Here is a 21,804-nt window from a genome sequence, read left to right on the forward strand (position 1 = left end):
AATGTAGGCCTACATGTGGCTTGTGGTACGTTTGCCATCACATCTATCAGCCTTCAGTTGACCATTTATGATATTTGCTGATCTTGCATTCAAAGATGCAAACACAGCAACTAAGATATGGTGTTCTTGATAAATCATAAAAAGGTCAGGTGCTTTATAAAAGGTCAGTAACCCACAAGAGGAAAAGTGCCTTAGTTCTCAACAGTTACCATGGTAATGAATTTCAGCCAAAGCAAGGTTGCATCCATGGGCATTAGTCCTTTTCCTGTGTTGCCTACCTTCATTTGCATGTTGTAATAGCCACCTTAGACATGCAAATGTTATGCACACACGCTCACACACACACACACACACACACACACACACACTCACACACTTATGCACACACAAACAAACAGACAGACAGTCTAACAGACACATGTATATACACAAACCACTTTAAAAGAAGAATCCACTCCAAAATTTTATTAATTTCATATGAAAGAGAAAGCAATTTCCTGCAGATCAGTGCAAAGATGATCAAAATCGGATAAGAAATAAGGAAGTAATGACATTTGAAAAGTCAAAATTGTTCGGAGGTCCGTAGGGATTTTTTTTTCTTTCTTTAAGAGTTAATTTTTTTTTGGATGGATTTCCTGTTTCATAGTAGAGCGCAGCAGCTCTCTCACATGGCCCATAAAGTGTCATTTTCTGTGGAATGAATTACAGTAGACAGCCACCTGTTAGGGAATTACATATGCCCAGTGTTGTTATTGTTCCCATAATTTTTGTAAATAAGTGCATTCTCTGTATTGTTTGAAATTGATAGCATGCCATTATACTTCTTAATTTGTTCCTTACAATATGTGCCATGGGTGTCCCCCCCCCCCTCGAAAAAAATAAAATGTTAGTGTTTATGCTTCTACCACAAGTGTCACAATAAAAGGCATTTTGTTTTCCAGTTGTCCTCTTGTTCGTCTGTCCGTAATCGATTTTGTGGACAATGTAACTTAATCACTTGAGGTATCCAAATTAAACTTCTCATGTTATATTCGTATGAGTCGATAAAGTTGAGCTTAGCAACTTTTGGGCACACATGCTTTAGGTTAAAGGTCAAAGGTCAAAGTCAAATGCTAAAATTTTACTACTGACCCCTATCTCTGCAATGCCTGAATGTTCTTTTTTTTCACTATACATGCATTATTTACCACGTTGTGATTCTCTAGGAAAACTTTTGGGTCATAAGGTCAAAGGTTTGAGGTCAAGTAAAAAGCCTAAAATTTCACTTCAGATCTCAGTAATAGCTCAAAGTGTCTCTATGAAACTACAAGTGTACTTTGGTTATATGTATTGCCTGATATTCTCTTTGGAATTTTGTGGTCATGAGGTCAGAGGTCAAGGATCAAAAGTTTGCCTATATTCATATTTACATATATACTGCTGTTGATGATTGACAAATGATTATTTGACTTGCTTTGGTGCACAAAGAAATGATAAAACTGGCATCATATATTTTGTGTTTTGTAATTATACTTTACTCTTGTTTTCACACTCAGAAAAAAAAAATGAGGTTCTAAGTAGCCTGTATGGAACTTTAGACAGCATGGAAGAAACTTGACACTTGTGTGACCATCATATGCCACTTGCCTGCCTCTTCCATAGGAGGATCCCCAGTAAGCCACGCTTAATATTTGGGGCCTCATTAAATACACAAAGAAATAGATAAACAGTTTTAACAAACCAGCGACATACTTTATTACAGCAAACAACAAACTATTTCACACAACAAAACATTAATGGTCATGTACACTTACACAGCCTGTGATGCTAAGAGAAAAAAAGAGAAGAAAGGGATAATAATGGAAGATTATGAGAAAGATCGGGGTGGGGGGGAGGGGGGGTATTTCATGAAGCATTTTGTCCGACAATGTTGTCCGACAAATTTGCTCTCAGCCAATCAGATGCAAGGATTTCAGTAGCTTGTAACGGTTTGTCAGAAAAAATATCCGACCGAAACGCTTCATGAAATGCCAGATTTCCCAATATAGAAGCCTTTGTTACGTCATAAACCTTTAACTGCGCGTCGCGCGCCTTGCCCTAGCAGAAACTAGAGCACGCACTTTAGTGCGTGTTTGAAAACCTAAAAAAATGTGCAGCTTTAACTCCCAAGTTCATTGACCCTACCTGTCAAAATATCAAAAATCCTTCATAAATTCCCCTCAAAATTTCTCGAATCACTACCAAAATTTAATCATAATTCGTTACTTCTGTCATTCTCAACATTTCCTGTAAGTTTCATTACAATCCATTAACTACTTTTAGAGTTATTTTTCACATGGACAAACAAACAAACAAACTAACTAACTAACTAACTAACTAACTAACAAACAAACAAACAAACCAACGGTAACGGAAACATAACCCCCTCCCTTGGCGGAGGTATTAATGGCACAGATGTTTGGATTAACAAACCTGTTTTCATCTTTTTTTTAAAAAATAAATGAACATCTATAGGTAAACAGAATTTGTTGCTTCTGAATAATGATCATCACTCAAGTTACCATTAAAGGTACAGTTTACTATTGGGAACAGTGATTTGAAAAATGTTTGAGTTATCACATTTGATGCATATATGCATTTGTATGTTAGTTGTATCACAAAACATCCTACCATACCATACCATACCATACCATGCATATCTCCTTATATTTTAAAGATATAAGGAGATGTCAGTACTTTTCTCAATGAACCATAACTGTAGATGGTTTAGTCCAGAAACAATTTCATCATTGTATTGTTCACATTTTGTATATTATTTTAAAGTACTTAACATTGATTCTACAGATTCAAATTGTGGATTGAGTGAGTGCAGCAATATCACATCAGTGAAAGTTTGAGAAAAACTGGAAAATCTGTTCAAAAGTCATGACTTTGTGAAATTTGGTGTTGAAACCGCTGGATAAGAAGAATACTGTAGATCAAAACATCATAATTATGTATGATGATATAAAAAAATGTAAAGAAAAGTACCGGTACACAAAATATCATTTCATATGAAAATACATATTTCCTGGTTTTGTCACGGTCATGTCAAGGGTGATATCATCCCCTGCTTTTCATTACTGTGCTAGAAATATGGATAAAAAGACTGAATTTTCTTTAGTGATACTGCATAATGTAATGTCATGATCTGTAGTACTCATCTAATCCAGTGGTTACATTACCAAACCTTCAAAAATCCATAGTGAACTGATATTTGATTTTCCTCAAACTTTCACTAAAAAGATGTTCTACTAATATTGCAGCATTCACTCAATCAACATGTTTTTGTTGTTGTTAATGTTACATTGAAAGAAGATGATGTTTTATGTGCTGCTACATTAAATATAGCTTTGCCACTGAGATAAAACCCACAGTTAAGGTGCTAAGAATTGTAATCCGTGGATGATACAGTAGCTCTTTCATAACCTGTTACAGCCAACTATAAAAGTCACTCAAATTTTCCTATGTGTCGGGCATGATCCATGTGAATTTTGTTCCACGTGATCATTTAAAGGGGTGGTATAGTATTGGTGGAGATGAGAAGTGCGCTTCAAATTTTTGCAAGATATCAAGAAACCACTTATGAAACCACTCATGAAATAATACATACAGACCATACCATTCTAGGAGGAATTCAAAGCTTATTAGATGAAAATCAGTTTTGGGCCAGTTGGGCCTGCTAGGCCCTGCTTTTGGCGAGCAGTATAAAGAGACAGTGCTTTTTCAGAGCTTTCAAACTTTCTTGAGGAGGCTCTGAAACCAGCTCACAGTAATTACACAGGATATCAGTAATGTTCATTTTTCATGGAGTGAATCTACAGTCACTTCTCTACGGAGATGTAATACCGCAGTACAAATCACCTTCTCAGACATATATTGAGACCTTGCATGTGATCTTGATGGGATGAGATGACTTTTGCTGAAGGTTGAAGACTGACGACTGGACCTTCTACAGCTGACCACAGTCACTGATTGTAATCTTCTTGGAAGTTTTGCCACTCATGCTGCCATAGGACTCCATTTCCTTGATGACCTCCATTCCTTGGAGTACAGATCCAAACACAACATGCTTTCCATCCAACCAGTCTGTTATGACGGTGCTAATGAAGAACTGGGATCCATTGGTGTCGGCACCATGGTTGGCCATGGACAAGATTCCAGCCTTAGTGTGCTTGAGGTTGAAGTTCTCGTCAGCAAACATCTTGCCATATATGCTCTTTCCACCAGTTCCGTCATGGTTGGTGAAATCGCCTCCCTGACACATGAAGTCCTTAATGACACGGTGGAAGGTGGAGCCCTTGTAGCCAAAGCCCTTCTCACCGGTGCAGAGTGCACGGAAGTTCTCGGCTGTCTTTGGCACAACGTCAGCACGCAGCTGCATGACTACTCTACCCAGGGGCTTGCCATCAGCAGAAATATCAAAGAAAACAAGGGGCCCAGCCATGGTTATTTTTGCTATTAAAATGGCGTTGTCAGATGCTAAAAATTGCAATCCGGGCTTTGTCTGTTGGACTACCGTTCATGACCACGGTATGAGTTATGAAAGGAATATAGATAGAAATCAAGCAGCACCATTCTCTCCTTGTGTATCTCAAAGCAATATTGTTTTTGTGCAGTGATCCAATTACCTGACTTTTCTCAAAACATGTACACGGCCAATCACTAACTGGTGCTAAGTGGTCCAAAGAGTGACGTTGTTATATCCTCACCCACACAATGTTTGTATTGGGGTATTTTAGGCCAAGTAAAAAACAGAATGAGGGAGATGGCACTTGCTTGTTGTAGTTTGTGATTAAGTAGTTTCATTACGGGCTAAGTTTAAATGTTTTAACCAAAACTAGCTTAGCTTGAAAGCAAATTTAATGCAATTGGCAATCAAACTTAAGTGTTGCTTTGTCTGTCCACTTTTTGATCGATCAAGTCACTTGTATAAAATTGTACATAAGTATACAATCAAAATTTGTCACCTTGGACATTTAGTTACATGTGTTTTTCACCAAGTGAATCTACAGAGACTTGTCTTGAAGGTCAACTAGCAAACATAGTACCACAATACAAATTACCTCCTCCATCATATGGAGACCTTACTACCAGGTACCAGTCTTGATAGGATCAAATGACTGACCCTTTTATGAAAAGTGTGGGCTTTCTATAGTTGGCCACAGTCTTCGATTGTAATCTTCTTGGAGGTTTTGCCACTCTGGCTACCATAGGTCTCAATTTTGCTGATGACTTCCATTCCGCCAAGTACAGATCCGAATACAACATGCTTTCCATCCAACCAATCTGTTATCACGAAGGAGATGAAGAACTGGGATCCATTGGTATTGGCACCACTGTTGGCCATGGACAAGATTCCAGCCTTAGTGTGCTTGAGGTTGAAGTTCTCGTCAGCAAACCTCCTGCCGTAGATGCTCTTTCCACCAGTTCCGTCATGGTTGGTGAAATCGCCTCCCTGGCACATGAAGCCAGGAATGACACGGTGGAAGGTGGAACCCTTGTAGCCAAAGCCCTTCTCACCGGTGCAGAGTGCACGAAAGTTTTCGGCTGTCTTTGGCACAACGTCAGCATGCAGCTCCATGACTACTCTACCCAGGGGCTCGTCACCAGCAGAAATATCAAAGAAGACTCGGGGGCGGACCATAATTATTGTTGCTAAATGGGGTTAACGTGTTCTATTTGCTAACAATCACAATTTTGCCTTGCCAAGCAGGGGTCGCACTTAACTTTTTTTTGAACTAGCCAGGCGGACTACTTAGAATCAATTTTGACACTGTAGCAATATTTTGGCTAGCCAGACGGACTAGTAACTTCAGAATTTTATGATTTTTGGCTAGTCCGACGTGATTTTGGGTGGCCAATGGCCAGCGGACCATCGCCAATTTCGAACCCTGCTTGCCTGATGTCAATCAGAGGTCACGGCCAATTTACAAGGAGTAGTGTGAGAGATCAGTCTGTCTTTGGATGCTTGTAGAAGGGAGTGCTTTTGTGCAGCGATCTGATTTCCTGACGCTGTTTCATTGTAGCACGCACACAGACAATCGCTGACTGGTGTAAAGTATTCCAAAAAGTGGCTCATTGTTGCTACTGATTAGCATTGGAAGACACACCTTGATTTTCAGGAAGGCAGTGTTTTCATAATGTATGTTCATGTGCATGTATTTGTATGAGTATGCATATTAAGGTGTGTACGATGCGTGTCTTCTTGTTTTTTCATGGTGCTTGTGTGTTCGTACTTTATGTGTGCTTACTTATGTGTGTATGTACTTTTTTTTGGGGGGGGGATATGTTGCATGTGAGTATATTATTATGTAAACGTTTGATTTGTGTATGCATGATATGCAGTGCTGCAAAGTTTCCCTTTTACTTCAGGAGGCTTTTTGATAATGTCAAAATCGTGTCGTGTCTGAATAAGAAAATATTAAAATCTTTCTGATTTGGGAATTATTTTTGCCCATTGAGTTGCCTTATATCAATTAACACAGGTATCTCCCTGGTTGCTCTGTGCAGTCTCCCTGATTTGGATGTGGGAATATTGGCAGCCCTGCTGTATCAGAGCAATTACCCCCCCCCCCCCCTATTTACTGGTTAGTGATAAGGTTAGAGTAAAGATTAGGGTTAGGTTTAGGGTTCGGAGTTTGGGTTAGGGTTAGGATTAGGTTCAGGATTAGGATTAGGGTTAGGGTCAGGGGAATGCCTGTGTGTATGTGTGTTTTTGTTATTTGTTTGTCTGGCGCATTTGTGTGTGTGTATGTTTGTGTGTTTGTGACATGCATATATGCTCTTTAATATGTGTATGTGCATATTTGGATACATATGTTGCATCTGTGTGTGTTTGTGTGCATGTTTGTGGATAAGAGTGTGTTTCTAGTGCTTGTGGGTATGAGAACAGGAAATAAAGGCTGGATTTCGGATGAATTTTCATCAGCTCCTGAAGGTTTTGTTTGACTGGACTTGTGCCTTGTGTGTGTGTGTGTTTTTTTTTACTTCCTTACTTACAGTTTACATAAATTCCTCATATTGGTACTACTATTTGAAGGAAGTAGTCCTTGAAAGAGGCAAATGGACACCATGCTTTGTACCATATTATCGGTGGAATTTGTCTGCCTTCTCTATTTGATTAGTTTTTTTTTTTGTCCATAGGATATGATATACTGTATAAGCTGTTATTTTCGTTAGGGTTTTATTTTCGCGAATTCCGAGAATCACAGTTGGATCGCGAATTTAACAACATGCGAAAATGTCGCCAGACGCTCTAGAGTAATAGTGCATTTAAATTACCGTAGGTGTCAATTCGCGAAAAAGTCTGTAACCTCCTCATTCGCAAAAATATCTGTACGCGAAAATAACAGCGTATACAGTAGGCCTATACTGTATGTGTGTTGTGAATATATGATTGTGAATATGACATACAGGTCAAAATTGAACAGAATATGTAATACCTGCTTGGATTTTTTGTAAACTCTTGACCCAAAAATGGGGATTACATAGATGAAATTTCTTAGCACTTTTGTGTGATAAAATAAGGCACTCTTTCGGCATTGTTGAATGTAATGCTGCAACAATTATCTGTCCACAATGTTCATTTGTGTCAGTGCCATAACAGCTTTAAAGGCATAGTTTACCATTTGCAGATGAAACAAATATCCAGCAGTAGTACTTTAAAATAGTTCTAAAATGTGAGTTAGGGATAGAAGCAACCACTGTTAAAATTTGAATCCGTAAAATCGATGTTAAGTATCGTTAGATATACAAAACGTGAACAATAGTTATAATAAAAATGTTTCGAGACTAAACATCTACAGTTACTGTTTATTGAGAAAAATACAGATATCTTTCTATGTTTTAGGCTTTATCGCTAAAAGATTTATGTGATAGGATGTTTTGTGGCACAACAGACCTACACATACCAGGGAGGTGCCACACCTCCCTGCACATATGCATTAAATATCGTATCTTGAAATTTTTTAAAATCACTGTTCCCAAAGGTGAACTGGACCTTTAAGGACCTCCCACTCCTAGCATTGGACACACCTACACAAAAGTCATGCATTATTCATGATTGAGCTTTTAACACCACCCATTGGACCATGCACACTTGTGTGCTGTGATGTGTCAGTGCCATAAAAGGTGTGAGGACCTCCCACTCCTAGCATTGGACACACCCACATAAAAATCATGCATTATTCATGACTGAGCTTTGAACACCACCCTTTGGACCATGCACACTTGTGTGCTGTGAAGTGTCAGATCAGTGCCATAACAGGTTTAGCACCTCCCACTCCCAGCATTGCACACACCCACACAAAAGTCATGCATTATTCATGATTGAGCCTCTTAATACCACACATTGGACCATGCACACTTGTGTGCTGTGACGTGTCAGTGCCATAACAGGTTTAAGGACCTCCCACTCCTAGCATTGGACACATCCACACAAAAGTCATGCATTATTCATGATTGAGCCCTTAATACCACCCATTGGACCATGCACACTTGTGTGCTGTGACGTACGTTAGCCGTGACTGAAGCCCACTTTTGTGTAACCTTTTCTTCTCTCTCTCTTAGTCATAGCAGGTGTATTTAAATGTGTGCAATTATCCCTGCAGCTAAGAGAACAACATTAACTTAAGAGCAAACCCAGCATGAGAGAGAGAGAGAGGAGGGGAAAAAAACTACAATAACCTGAACTCCATAAAGCCGATGATTATATGTACTGTATGCTTAGCCATTTACAGCCCCTTGGGTAGAGAGGCCAAGGTAAATAATTCAGGCCAGTCTGAGCACACAGTGTTGCCCTCCATTGATAGAGTAGACAGTTGTTTTGGTGCTGCTAAGGGGGGCGACCCACCAAAATTGCATGGGTGAGCACGCTCTTTTGTGGGCACGCATTCGTCATCCCCCTCCAAACTTGAACCGTGATTTACCGCGCTCTGCCCGGCACGCTCGGCATTGGAAGATTAGACCACAACACCAGAAGGGGCATTTGTCGCAGACAGCCGCATTGTTGCTACTTCCAAGTCGGCAACTGTGACATCAGCAGGGGGTCAGCCATTATTCGCTGGAACTTTTATTCTTGCCGGATGTCCTTCTCAGAGAAGGTTGTGTGCCCCATTGTTCAGGTTTTACTGAGATTTTACTGAAGAAACTCAAAACGCATGTTTGCATTGGGCAGTTTACCCCATGTTCTCAAGGAATAGATCTCTAGCAAAGCGTCTTCTCCGCATCAATATATAATTCTAATTGTTGCTTTTTTCCTTCACAAAAGCTCTAATTCGTGAATGAGACCAGTGCTGTGCATTCTTTAATCTTGTCTGTTCTCAGCATAATATCTGATGGAGTAAATGTTGTAGACTCTGACCAGTTTGTTTTGCTATTGACCGAAACTGTCAAATTTTGTTGGTATTAAATCACAAACATTGAGTGATAATCGTACAAGAGAAGTGTCCGTCACCTCCTGCATCGGTGACTCTTGCTGTTCATAGTCTGTCTCCAAGACGCCTTGCTCTCTCAATATCAAGGATGCCCGGCTCATTGTGCTAGCTCCAGCCAAGAGGATTACTCCATCAAAATCGGATCGAGCAAATTTCCAGGGATCGCAGTTTTCTCCCGTCAACCACCAGGAGATTCTGTTACCATGGAGATGAGTGACTAGTGCAGGTAACATCCGCAACCTCCGAGGAATTTTTAAGAGAAATCCTTGTACAAAGAAGAAGAAAAAAAGAGGATTCTGTGAGACATTCTTCACGATGTACAGGGAAGGGACAATGACGTTGGGGCGTGTGAAGGGACGGAGAACGCATGCCGACTACAGCAGCTACGTGGTTCAATCCAAACCACCCGGCAGCCCACGGCTCTACGGTAAGGTTGCTGTTTGTACTACAATGCCTCTGACCATTTCATTATGGGTTGTGTTCAACTTTTCTCCATCAGCTCCATCATGTCATCCCACTTCCCACATTGTTACATCAACTTGATCGCCAGTGATTAGCTCAAACCGCCGTATGTTTTTTTTTTTGTAGGTCAAAATGATACAGCCCACATTGTTTAGAGCTCTAGTTTATTTTATTTTTTTTTCGTGTTTATCTGTGACAGAACAACATGTGGGTACAACAGATTTTTTTTTTTTTTTCCATAAAGACCTGTACAAATATTCTTACCTTGCAGCTATTGCTATGGTATATTTGATGCTAGTTACAATAGATGCTAAATTGGAAATTGCCTATGTTCCTAATATTATATTGTATTCTAATTCCCTAATGCTAGAGATTTTTGCTCTCAGAAGAAAATAAAAATCAGGAGTTGTATAGAAGAAATAGAACATACCATGTTCAAATTAAAGTCATCTCAGCAGTGCTATAGTTGTATGTAGACAGTGGAAAAATGGCAATGTATAAAGTGATTGATTATATAGGCATGAGAGCGATGTCAAATTTAGATTGTGAAGGGAACATAAGCATGGGGCAGGGAGGATTGCATGCAAAGACTGTTGTTGGTATTGTTGCTGAGTGGCGCTAGAACCCAGCTCACCTTTTACTGCGTAGATGCATTTCATATAGATACACCTGCTAAGCTGAGTCTTCAGATGTCAGGGCCCCATTCACACTGAAAAGTAAGACCAATCTTAAGTGTAAGTCGTACCACTCGTACAAAGGTGGGGTTTGCTGACGTGCACTGCTTCTGAGGTTTTCCCCCAACATGCAGTGCTAAAAGTTGCATTAGCATTCCAAATCGATCTCCAGCTTGGCAGTTGACTGATGCTGTCGTAGCAACGAGTCGGCATGGCATCACAGTGGCGGGAAGAATTGCAAAGAGGGAAGCTTGCCGGTGTAATGTGTGTCTGGATGGCTGTCTTTATAGCAGTATTGATTAGAAATCAATGTGAATCGGGCTCCAGTCTAGAATCACGGTTCAATCTTGCCCAGGGTAATGGGCAAGATCCAGTCCCAAAGGCTCCAGCTCACATTAGCGGTGTACAGGTACAGCCTGTGCATATCCTACACTCTTCCCTTTCATTGTGGCATGCCATAATACCTGCTGATGCAGAATTAGTCGAGCTTTTGAAACCGGATCTATGGGGCCTACATTGTACTGTGGAGTGAGATGCCTTTGATATATGTCCATATGGCTTGTGTAAGTTGCCCTTAATATAATCCTTGGAATGTTTCGTCAAGTATGCATGGTACTTGTTATTGGTTGTTTCATCTTTCACTGGTTATCAGCTGTCTTCAAACTGAATGTCTTACTGTGTATGATGATTCATAAATGTTCTCCAGAGAAAATTTTGTCTGATTGAAATTACTTGAACTAAAAATCAGAATGTGTATGATTAAACAAACTTTTTAGTTTGCTGTCTTTGTCCATTATATGAAGGAAAGAAGACTTTTTGCAACATGAACACAGGGGAAGTTTTGACAGGAACGCCAGATGATAATATCTCTGTTTCACAACTCTCAATGGCTTGCATACAGGACTTATACCATCAATTTGATTATTACCAACAATGATACAAAGAATGTAGGCATATCTACGAAAGTACGGTGTTGGCCTATATTCAGGCCTACTGTATATGCTGAATATTTCGTGAGGTTTTTGTTTTTGCGAATTTTGCGAGTCGGGTGTTGTTCGCAAAATTAACCCGTTGAGGACGGACTAATTTTGCTACAACACGCATTTCCCAAAGACACCTCCCCGAGTATACTCGGGACTCGTCCTCAACGGGTTAAAGACAAGCGAAAATATTGACTCTGATCCCGATGTGGATGTGAGGTACGCGTAGGTACATTTTCTACTCCGTTCAGTACAGGACTCCATGATCGCGAATTTAACCACTCGCGAAATCGTTGGGAATTCCCGCTTCACAAAAATTTAGACTCGTGAAATATATGGCGTATACATACAGTACACTACAATGGAGGAAGTGAATGGAAGATGAACTACATGTGTCTTAACCCATTGAGGAAGAGCTGATTTTGCTACAACATACATTTCCCCTTGACACTTGCCCGAACATACTCAGGACTAGTCTTCAATAGGATTTATGTGCTTGGAGTACTGAGCTTGGAGTTCCTGAGCTTATTAACCCTCTGAAGACTAGTTCTGAGTATACTCGGGCAAGTGCTTGTGGGAAATGCGTGTTGTAGTAAAGTCAGCCGGTCCTCAACGGGTTTAAACGTGCCAGCCTTTTTCATTGGCATTTCCATCCAAACTTGACCTAGTTGTAAAGTTAGCAAGCCCACTCAGGTGTAACATTGTGCCTCAGTCCTACAGGAAGGCAATGGTGACACCATAGGGATTAGGAGGATTAGGGGGATGAGGGGGATTAGGTAATCTCCATTAATTGACAGTTATTTCCAGATATCTGTGTTGGGTGCCAATCAACAAAGGAAGTGCAGTAATGCTTTAGAGGTCAGAGTGTTGAGACTACAACTGAGCAACTGTAATCAAGCAACGCTCGATTTGAAGACATCTCTTGACCCTGATTAGCCAAACACGATTTTAGAAACATGATTGTTAGGTACCTGGTTCCTTGCTTTTCAGACTTAGGAAAGTGATTAGACCAGCTTGTAATGTATTTCTTTATCAGTTACTCAAATCAGTTCTTTTTTGAAAGTCTGAAACAGCTGCAAGGGAGAACCACCACTACCCTTATGTGCAGGGAATGTAAATACAGAGCAGGTTTCGATAAGAAAATGGGAGCAGTTGAACTCGCTGGAGAAAAACTCTGGAATAATGGTTGCCACTAAAAGGTTAAAGTCATTGTACTCCATACCTCTAGGGTACATTTTCTTTGGTCCTTTCTTTTCCTTACATTTTTTTTTTTTTAACTTTCTGGAGAGTCCATGCAACATAAAGCTCTTTTGTCAATATTGGATTTTTCCCATTTTCCTTCCATGGCTTCAGCGTAGAAGCTACTGTGGATTTTCTTTTTTTTTTCTTTTGAGTTGTGGGGGGGGGGGGAGGGTTTTAATTCATGTTGAAAAAGTGTCGTTGGTATTTCTCATGGCTTGCTCCTGCACTGAACAGATTGCTGTGCGGTTTAACAGAAGGGCACAAGGCGGAAGTCTCGACTCTGCAACAAGCATGCAGTGGGAGCTAATTCAATTAGTGTTCTGCAACGGTTGCTTGATTATGACATCAGCGTTACCTTGATCTGACAGAGATTAACCACAGGGTTATGATAGAAGCTCCAAAAACTGTCAGTCAAAGTTCCGAGAAATCGATTTTGGGTCAATATTTGAGCACCCTTCTGCCAGCTGCATCTCAACCTCTCTCAATCGTATGTCAATTATGACATCACCGCAGACAACTTGCTCTTACACATTCAGTTGTTACATTCACACGGTGCTCCTAAACTTAAAAATGCTAGTCCCACAAAAAGTTGTAAACTTTCTTGCGTATCTTTTAGTTTAGTACCATGTAGATGCACTCAAAAGTCAACTTATTTTCTTCATTTTATTACAAATCATTTAAGGTGAATATGACCTTTGAATGTTGAGCAAAGTATCATTCTATTCCTTGGGCACCTAAAAAGAAAAGTGATTTCGTTACATGATTGTTGAGTCAGTCATCGCGTATATTAAATTTCTTCACTTCCTCCCTGGCAAAGGAAGTTCATTCTTTGATACGGCTTTATGCATGCAACATATACCACCAAATAAGATAAAAGTTATCATGGTCATCACACAAAGATGGCTATTTCGGGCTTTTCGAATGGCAGCGTAATAGGTGACTCACTGATATTTGAACTGTCACATCATTCAAGTAATTCATCCAGTGTCGTTCGACTTTTCCGTACCTTGTGCATCAAGTTTGCCGCCTCTGTAACAGGTTCCTTATTTGAGGTGAATTCCTCCATTGATGCTAGCATTTTTAAAAGAGCCATTATGTGGCATTTTATCACAGAGAGGAAGTCTAGTGTGCACTGACACTTGAATTGATGTTAAAAAAGATATCTTCAGTTATTATGTGCGGTGCACTTTGCATCTAGTTGGAAAATTGTATGCACATTGTTAAATCCTACTTCACTATGAACTTAGACCTTGTCAATGTTTGCATTGCTCCTGAGGTTATTTGTGCAGGTAGAAAAGAAAAGAAGAAAACTTAGCAAACCAACAAATGCTATAAACACTCACCCATTTTACATGAGATATAGATGTCTGCCAACATTCTCACATATAGTTATGAAATTGATAACTTGTACAAATATTGTGTCCTGTAACAGAAGTACAATATAGATTATCTCCAAGATGGGAAGTAGTGTACTTTCTCTTAAAGACACTCAGTCGTGGCGAGTGGTTTGTGCGGCACGGAGACGAACGCAACACGCTGCCTCCCCCATTCTGTATCAAATGTAGTGACCCCCGAATGAGAATAGCGCTGGCTCAATGGGTCAGCGAAAATACGGTAGGCTACAAGAGAGCTCCCTGTGCTTATCTCCTAACCCAAAATGGCTGTCCCGAGAGCTTCCGAATGGACGCACACTCTCAGTGCGCATGCGCATGAAGAGAGGCCAAAAGAGCCACGCGTCTTCTGGCCTCTCTCCTCCAATCACCGCAGCTCGCGGTGATAATATTTGTGTACGATGCGTACACACACACGCACACACACACACACACACACACACGCCGCAGCGTCTTCTGGCCTCTCTCCTCCAATCACCGCAGCTCGCGGTGACAATGTTTGTGTATGATGCGTACACACACACGCACACACACACACTTGTCTCAGTGGTAGCATTGTCCTACACGTTTATGGATATAGCACCGAGTCTGCCATTGCGCAATTGCACGCACAAACTTCGGTCGTTCGGAGTTTACGTACCATTAGGGATGGCGATCGGCTGCCTTTAAATGTGATAGATAATAATATGTGCTTCTCATTTCATTCCACAAGTTCTTTATTTGTGAATTCAACCACTAGAGGAATCGGGTCATTAGTCCAGAGTCACAAAATGTTATGCCTCTGAATAGAATGATGATATATGCAGGGATAAACCCACTTCTTTGTCCTGCTTGTCAATTTCTAATGTAGTGCGTCTATTATATGCTACATTCCAAATTGATGGATGCATATTATGCATTTTTTCTTTATTATTTTCATCTTATTTGTTGTTTTACCTGTTATTTGCTATTTACGAAGATATTTTCAGCTATGAAAGGATGTAAACCTTTTACTGTAGAAATGGAAATTTTCTTGTCAGTAATTTTTCGCACTCAGTTGGTTGAAATGAATTGTTAGTGTGTTTGTGAATCAAAGATAAATGAATATATTTTATGAATAAATGAATAAATACAATTTTACTTATTACAAGCAAAAAGGTTTGAGCAATTTCATCATCACACTAATTAAATGTTGCGAGACATGTGAGAAAATTTCCACACTGATAATTTCCACATTTCTTTACAGTAATTCCAATGTGCAGTGAAATTTGGGGAATAGCAGCAACTGGCTGAATGAAGTCCTTTTTATATTACCAAGTGTTTTTAAATAAACTGTGGAAAATAAACAAAACAAGTGCTTTGAAAGCTGCTCTATACCTTTCAAGCTCTTGGCCCTGCCGCTGCGCAGAATTTCCGTTGGTATCCTGAGCGGAGAGAGACCTTTATCCTGTTTCATTACTTTCTTAATATTCTGGAGACATGGCAGACTCTTTTTCTTGAGACACATATAACAAGCCCTGCTAGCTGTAAGCCGGGGGACCATCTGACATTTAGAGACAAAATGACAAAATCTATTTGGATTGCCACCAGCTACAAGATGGATTTTTTGGAGAGATGCCCTCTCTCCTCTTCTATCCCTCCCTCTTCACCTCTCTCTCTCTCTCTCTCTCTCTCTCTCTCTTATATTTCATCTCTATGACGATTTTTGTTCATGTTTCTTGTCATCTCAGATTTGCTCTTCATTTTCCTGACTGTCTGCAGGCAAATTCATTCTGCTTTTTACAAATTTTTCCTCTCGGTTTGTTGTGTTACCGATGTTTTAAAAAAATATTTTTATCATTGTTTTATATGCACCAAAAGATGTGATGAAGGCCATGATATGGCTGATCCTGTAGGTTTGCATTTTTGTTTGTTTGTTTGTGTGTGTGCATGCTATGTATGGTTATGTATGTACATGCTATGTGTTGTTGTGTGTGTTTGTGTTATGTGTGGTTGTTTGTGTTTGTGTTTGTGTGTGTGTATCATTATGTGTATATGGGCTTTTAGGTGAGGGACCCTGGAGGATCCACTCTCATGGCCTGATTTCAAACATTCAAGGAGACTGAAAATGGTATTTGAGCTATTGTTATCACAACTATAACTTTTTAAATAGCATTACTGAGAATCTTGAAACACATTGCAACATTGTACAACTTTTCTGCAGTTCCCATGCTGTCCCTATCTGTGACAGGAATAGTATAGTTTTTGTTGAGATTAGGCTTCAGGTTTCCGACTTTTTTGTGAGGTAATTAAAAATCTTATATGAAATATGAAATAGCATACAATTCTAAGAGGAAGTCAAAGTTTAATTGATGAAATTTGTTTTAGAATGGCAGTGATATCCAAAAATAAAGAGAGGCCCTAATAAAAGATATGACCCACCTGTTATTAGGACTGCTTTGTTATAAATACTCTTTTTTTTTTGAATATCTCATCCATTTTAAAACGTATTTTCATCCAATAAACTTTGAATTCTTCGTAGAATTTTATGTTTTTTTTAATATTTCTTATCAGAAACCACTTAAAGTGGTTTCTAATTATCTTGGGCAGAGTACAATATCTGAATCCCAACCTCGACCAAAACTTTACCATCCCTTTAGGAAATAAGAGGGGGAGAATAGAAAGATGTATACTTCAATAATCAACTAAATGACAAATTGGGATTAGACCTTAAAAAAAAAAGTGGTCATAACTATGAGAGATCAAGAGTAAGACAATAAAAGATAAACAGTGCTACAGTAGATGATGAATCAAAGATAGGATATTGGCTTCTTATTGGCTACTCTTCAGTATAATTTTCATTTGCTATTTCTAACGAGAGAAAGAGAGTGAGAGAGAGAGTAAAAGAGGTTTTTTTTTTTTTTCTGCAATTGACTGAATTAAAGATAGGTATGGACTGCTTTCTTGTCTTAATGGTCGTAACTATTTGCCTTTGTGCTGTAATTGAGGATATTGTCGATGGACTTACCCTTGAGTTCGCCTTTGTGGAGTTCTATGAGTCACTGATTAACTGGTGCTCTGCTGGGCAAGACAGGTGATAAAAGACCGTCCCCCTAGGTCCAGGCGGTTTCCTTCCCCCTTCACCTCAATACAAAGCAAACAGATTTGCATCCCAAGATATTGGAATTAGGAGACCCCATTTGTTGGGGTCTGCCCGTTTGGGGAAAGTGTGTTGCCCCCTCCCCCAAAAATGACCGACTTCCTGAAATGCATCGGGTGATTTGTAGGGGGTTATCATGCGGGGAATTGATTACTCAGAAATTAACTCGATTTCGGGCGGTGATGAGAAACCATATTCCCCTACCTGAAGTGGGAGAGACAGTTGGCGGCTTGGTGTGTTCTGACTGGGATGGGGTAGGTGTAGAGGTTTTTTGTTCTTTAACATTTTAATTTTTTAATGTTTGATGTATTTAGCAGCAAATGCTCAAGAAGCTGCCGAATCTGGAGGATGAGTCACACCTACAATCTGTGATTGCAATGTAATTAACACCTATTTGTTCTCGGTCCCCCCCTTTTTTTTTTCTTCTTCTTCTTCTTCTCCTCTCTTTATCATATTTCCCACAACTGCATTTTCTTCAACTGTATCATTTTGCCTTGCTCTTAATTTGAGTACTGTGGTAGAATAAAACAGCTTTATGTGCAAATAACCCGCAGGGAAGACAAGCAGGGGGGTAGATGTCCGTCCCCTCCCCCCCCCCCCCCTCCCCCCCACTGGGTGAAGCGCAGCCATCATTCCTTCACGCCAGCGCTTAGGGCTGTTGATCCCTCTCCCTTCCTTTCTCTCCTGACCCACACCCCCCCACCACAATTAGGCAATTTTAAAGGCATTATTTACCATTTGCAGATGAAAAAAACCCAGTTTTTGGTGCTTCAAAATAGTTCCAAAATGTGAGATAGGGATAGCAGCAACCAATGGAAACCGTTATTAATCAGTATTAATCAATGATATGTGTTTTTAGGTGTATATGCAAATTTGAACAATAGTTAGAATTAAATTGTTTCTAGAGTAAACCATCTACAGGTATGGTTCATTGCAAAAATTGGTGATATCTTCTTATATTATTTAGGCATCATTGCAAAATTTTCATACACGTATCTTACAGGATGTTTGTGATACAATTAATCTACACAGGCATCAAATACGATGGGATAACGAAACAAGAACATTTTTTTTTTTAAAGATTACTGCTCCCAATGTTAAGCAATACCACATCACAGTCAAATTGCCTTTAATACAGATAGTAAAAATAGAGGAATGATGATATGTTTTGTCATGAGTCGTAATTCCTGTAAAATTAGTAGGTGTTAGAATTTTAAAGTTGCACATGCAACCACATGTAAAATTGGCAGAGGTTGGCCTACACGTTTATAAGTCTTTTAACACTAAATATACGGAAAGAAAACTCCCAGTTCTGAGGAATTTGTTATAATGGGAGTCCCGACTGGCTGTGATCAATATCATGATAGAACAGTTGAAAAAAGTTGAAACATTCGTATTCATATCATTCAAAAAAAGCGGTCCTAATAGTCATGGCCTGTTACATTTTATTAGGATCGCTCTGTTTATTTAGATGTATCTCAGTCATGTAAAGACCAATTTTCATCAAATAAGCATTATTTAAAATTCCTCTGGGAATTACATATTCTGTCATATTTCGTGAGAGGTTTCTCATTATCTCACAAACATACACAAACGAAAGTTGGAAATTGGCTGCCCCATCTGAGCCCAAACTGTATCATCCCTTTAAAGGGTGTGTACAGTTCTGGTTGGGGTGAGGATTTAGCTTTTTAACGTTTTGTGAGATATTCAGAAACCACTCTATGAGATGTCAAAGAACATGCAATTCTAAGGGGTATCAAAAGTTTATGTGATGAAAATTGGTTTTATATCCAAAAACAAGGTGAAACAAAGAGATCCTAATAAAAGGCGTGGCCTGTCGCCTTTTACTATTATCACTTTTTTGGATATATCTCAGCCATTTGAAAACCAATTTTCATCAAATAAATGTTGAATCCTTCTTGAAATTACATGCTCTTTCATATTTCATAAGAAGTTTCTCATTATCTCACTTAGGAATGTTCAAAACATGAATCCCCACCTAAACCAGTACTGTGCAGTCCTGCAGGCAGGGGAGAAAATGTGAGGGGGGAGAAAGAATGAGAGGCGTGTTGTGGCAGAAAGGTTTCTCCCAAAATGAGGAAGCAGAACCGAGCCCCAACTACCAGAGTTGTTTTTCTTTTTTCTTTTTTTTTACTCCAAACATTATGCATGCTGTATGATGTCTTATATATATGCGGCATCTACCACTCAGCTAATTACCACACAAAAATGAGAGACAGAGTGAGCCGGTGCGATCATGGAACGATGAAGTGAGAGTTTTGTTTGGATAATTTACACCTCGTTAATCATCAGATAGAGATTGATGATGAAGGACTAATTGCTTTCACACAGATTGGAATATATACAGTCCAAATACATCTTCCAAATTTTGTCACATGTCGTGGAAAAGATACAGGTCTGTTTTCGTAGGGGCTGATAATATGTTGAATATGCCTTTATTATTCTATTTTAAGCTGTTTTGATTAACTTTCATCTAATCTATGTTTATTCCCCTTTTCCCTTTCTTGTCCTGATGAAATGTAACCTTTCTGCCTTTTCATTTCTTTTTTTTTTTTTTTTTTTGGGGGGGGGGGGGGTTAGGGGTGTATTTCTCCTGGTTTTTGCCCCTAGACTTTATGGTGGGAATTTAGATATCATTTTAACATTTTCTGTATATATTCACTGCAGTCGTGCTGAAAGATTTGAAGAATGGCAAATATGTATGTAACAGTGGATCAACTTTTCTTGTCACATAACCTGTAATTTTTATTCTTGATGAAGCGAAGGTTGGATAAATTGTCTGAATCCTAATGAAAGAGCATGGAAAGTTAGCGGAATTTTACCTAAAGAGCTTTAGTGCATAAAAGGTCAAACAAAAGTCTTCTGTCTAGTGGGCTTGTGTGTATATTTGCATGCTGAACGGGGCTTTCTGTGCTGGTGATTCATTTCATCAAGGTCATCTACAATTGTACATGTACCTCTGTGGGTGATTTCTCATTTTTAAGCTATGATTATGACTAATGGAACCATCTTGGTCCTGCAGTTGTCTGTAGGTCCTATGTTAAATTTGGGCCAGATTTTTCTGGCTTTAACACAACTTTGATTTCACAAATCATGTATAGGTTGTTGTTTTCTTTTTTATCATTTTGAGCTGGATTTTCCTGTAATGATGCTGTCAGAGTTCGATAAACTAAATTGATCGATGATGGTGATGATGCTTTGTTCCCGTGCGTAGTTTGAAGCCACTTGAGCTCCTCCTGTATATGACATTATGGTTACAGCTCATTATTCCGAAGGTTCGTTATTCCGATGGCTCTTCAGCCCGAAGATTCGTTATTCCGAAGGTTTGTTATTCCGAATTTCATTTTCGGATTAACAAATCTTCGGAATAACGAACCTTTGGAATAACGCCACAAATGTTCGGATTAACGAACCCTTTTTCATTTGCGGATTAACGAACCTCTAGGTATAGGGAATTTGTGTGTTTCGGATTAACGAACCTTTGGAATAACGAACCTTTGGAATAGCGAACCTTCGGAATAACGAACAGCACCTGATATTATGTAGAATCACTTGAAGGATTTTCTGTGGAAGCTTCATAGTGTTATCCTGTAGATAAAAGGCCACTTGCAGTGTTTACTACATTTCATGGGAGCATTTTCAAGTACATTTCCTCCCTAACCTCCATGTTACCTTTGGTGTATTTGCACCCCTAGCTGGGCCCAGGGATGTGCAACATGACCCCCTGATGGGTCCTGTTTGCTAAGCGGGCACCCATGCCTGGTGTGAAGAATTGGGGAGTGTTGGGTGACAATTCTCCTCCACTAGAATGAATGAGAGGAGTTTGAACCATTGAACCCTTTCCCCATGATGTTTTTATGGTACATTTACTCTATTGTTGGGTACAAGAACTCCCCGCAGCTATTGATGATACAAAGAAGGTGCCACTGGGGTGAAAACAAGCCAGAGAAGGTTTTAGGACCAATTTGAGCGAAAACCAAAACAGTAAGTCTTACTTTGTGCTTCCCCCTCCCTCACCTTGTTTTCAAGTTATACACTAGCAATATCACGGAATGAAGATCTTACCACTCTATCACCTGTTCCTGCTCCCATCACCCCACCCCCACACCCCCCCCCCCCCCAATCCAACTGGCATAAAAACAGCCAGAGTAGGTTTTTAGAACCGTTTGGGCAATAATCAAAACAGAAAGGCGTTAAAGACATAATTTACCATTTGTAGATGAAACAAAAACCCAGTGTTACTGCTTCAAAATAGTTCTAAAATGTGAGTTAGGGATAGAAACAGCCAATGTAAAAAATTGAACCAGTACAATCAATGTTAAGTATTGTTAAATATATTATACAAACTGTAAACAGTAGTTTTAATAAAAGATGCTTCCAGACTAAACCATCTACAGTTATGGTTTGATGAGAAAAATAGTGATATCTCCTTATATTTTAGGCTTTATTGTAAAAAATATA

At 39.4% G+C, this 21,804-nt stretch overlaps 3 protein-coding genes across 3 annotated transcripts in view; 1 reads left to right on the forward strand and 2 right to left on the reverse strand.

Moving 5' to 3' along the window:
* Positions 1-3,970: 3,970 nt before the first annotated feature.
* LOC139721881 (peptidyl-prolyl cis-trans isomerase-like) lies at positions 3,971-4,465 on the reverse strand. The gene has a single exon (XM_071633203.1). The coding sequence runs from the start codon at positions 4,463-4,465 to the stop codon at positions 3,971-3,973; it is 495 nt and encodes a 164-aa protein (XP_071489304.1).
* A 705-nt stretch (positions 4,466-5,170) lies between these two features.
* LOC139721882 (peptidyl-prolyl cis-trans isomerase-like) lies at positions 5,171-5,665 on the reverse strand. The gene has a single exon (XM_071633204.1). The coding sequence runs from the start codon at positions 5,663-5,665 to the stop codon at positions 5,171-5,173; it is 495 nt and encodes a 164-aa protein (XP_071489305.1).
* Positions 5,666-8,817: 3,152 nt separating this feature from the next.
* LOC139721911 (breast cancer anti-estrogen resistance protein 3 homolog) overlaps positions 8,818-21,804 on the forward strand; it is a 61,044-nt gene continuing 48,057 nt past the window's right edge. Inside the window, exon 1 of the mRNA XM_071633236.1 lies at positions 8,818-9,882. Coding sequence (XP_071489337.1) covers positions 9,771-9,882 — 112 coding nt within the window. The 5' untranslated portion in view covers positions 8,818-9,770. The remainder of the gene's footprint in view (positions 9,883-21,804) is intronic.

The sequence above is a fragment of the Diadema antillarum genome, unplaced genomic scaffold (assembly GCF_040938485.1).
Source record: "Diadema antillarum isolate AM-2024a unplaced genomic scaffold, OU_Dant_1.0 scf00000151, whole genome shotgun sequence".
NCBI classification, from domain to species: domain Eukaryota; kingdom Metazoa; phylum Echinodermata; class Echinoidea; order Diadematoida; family Diadematidae; genus Diadema; species Diadema antillarum.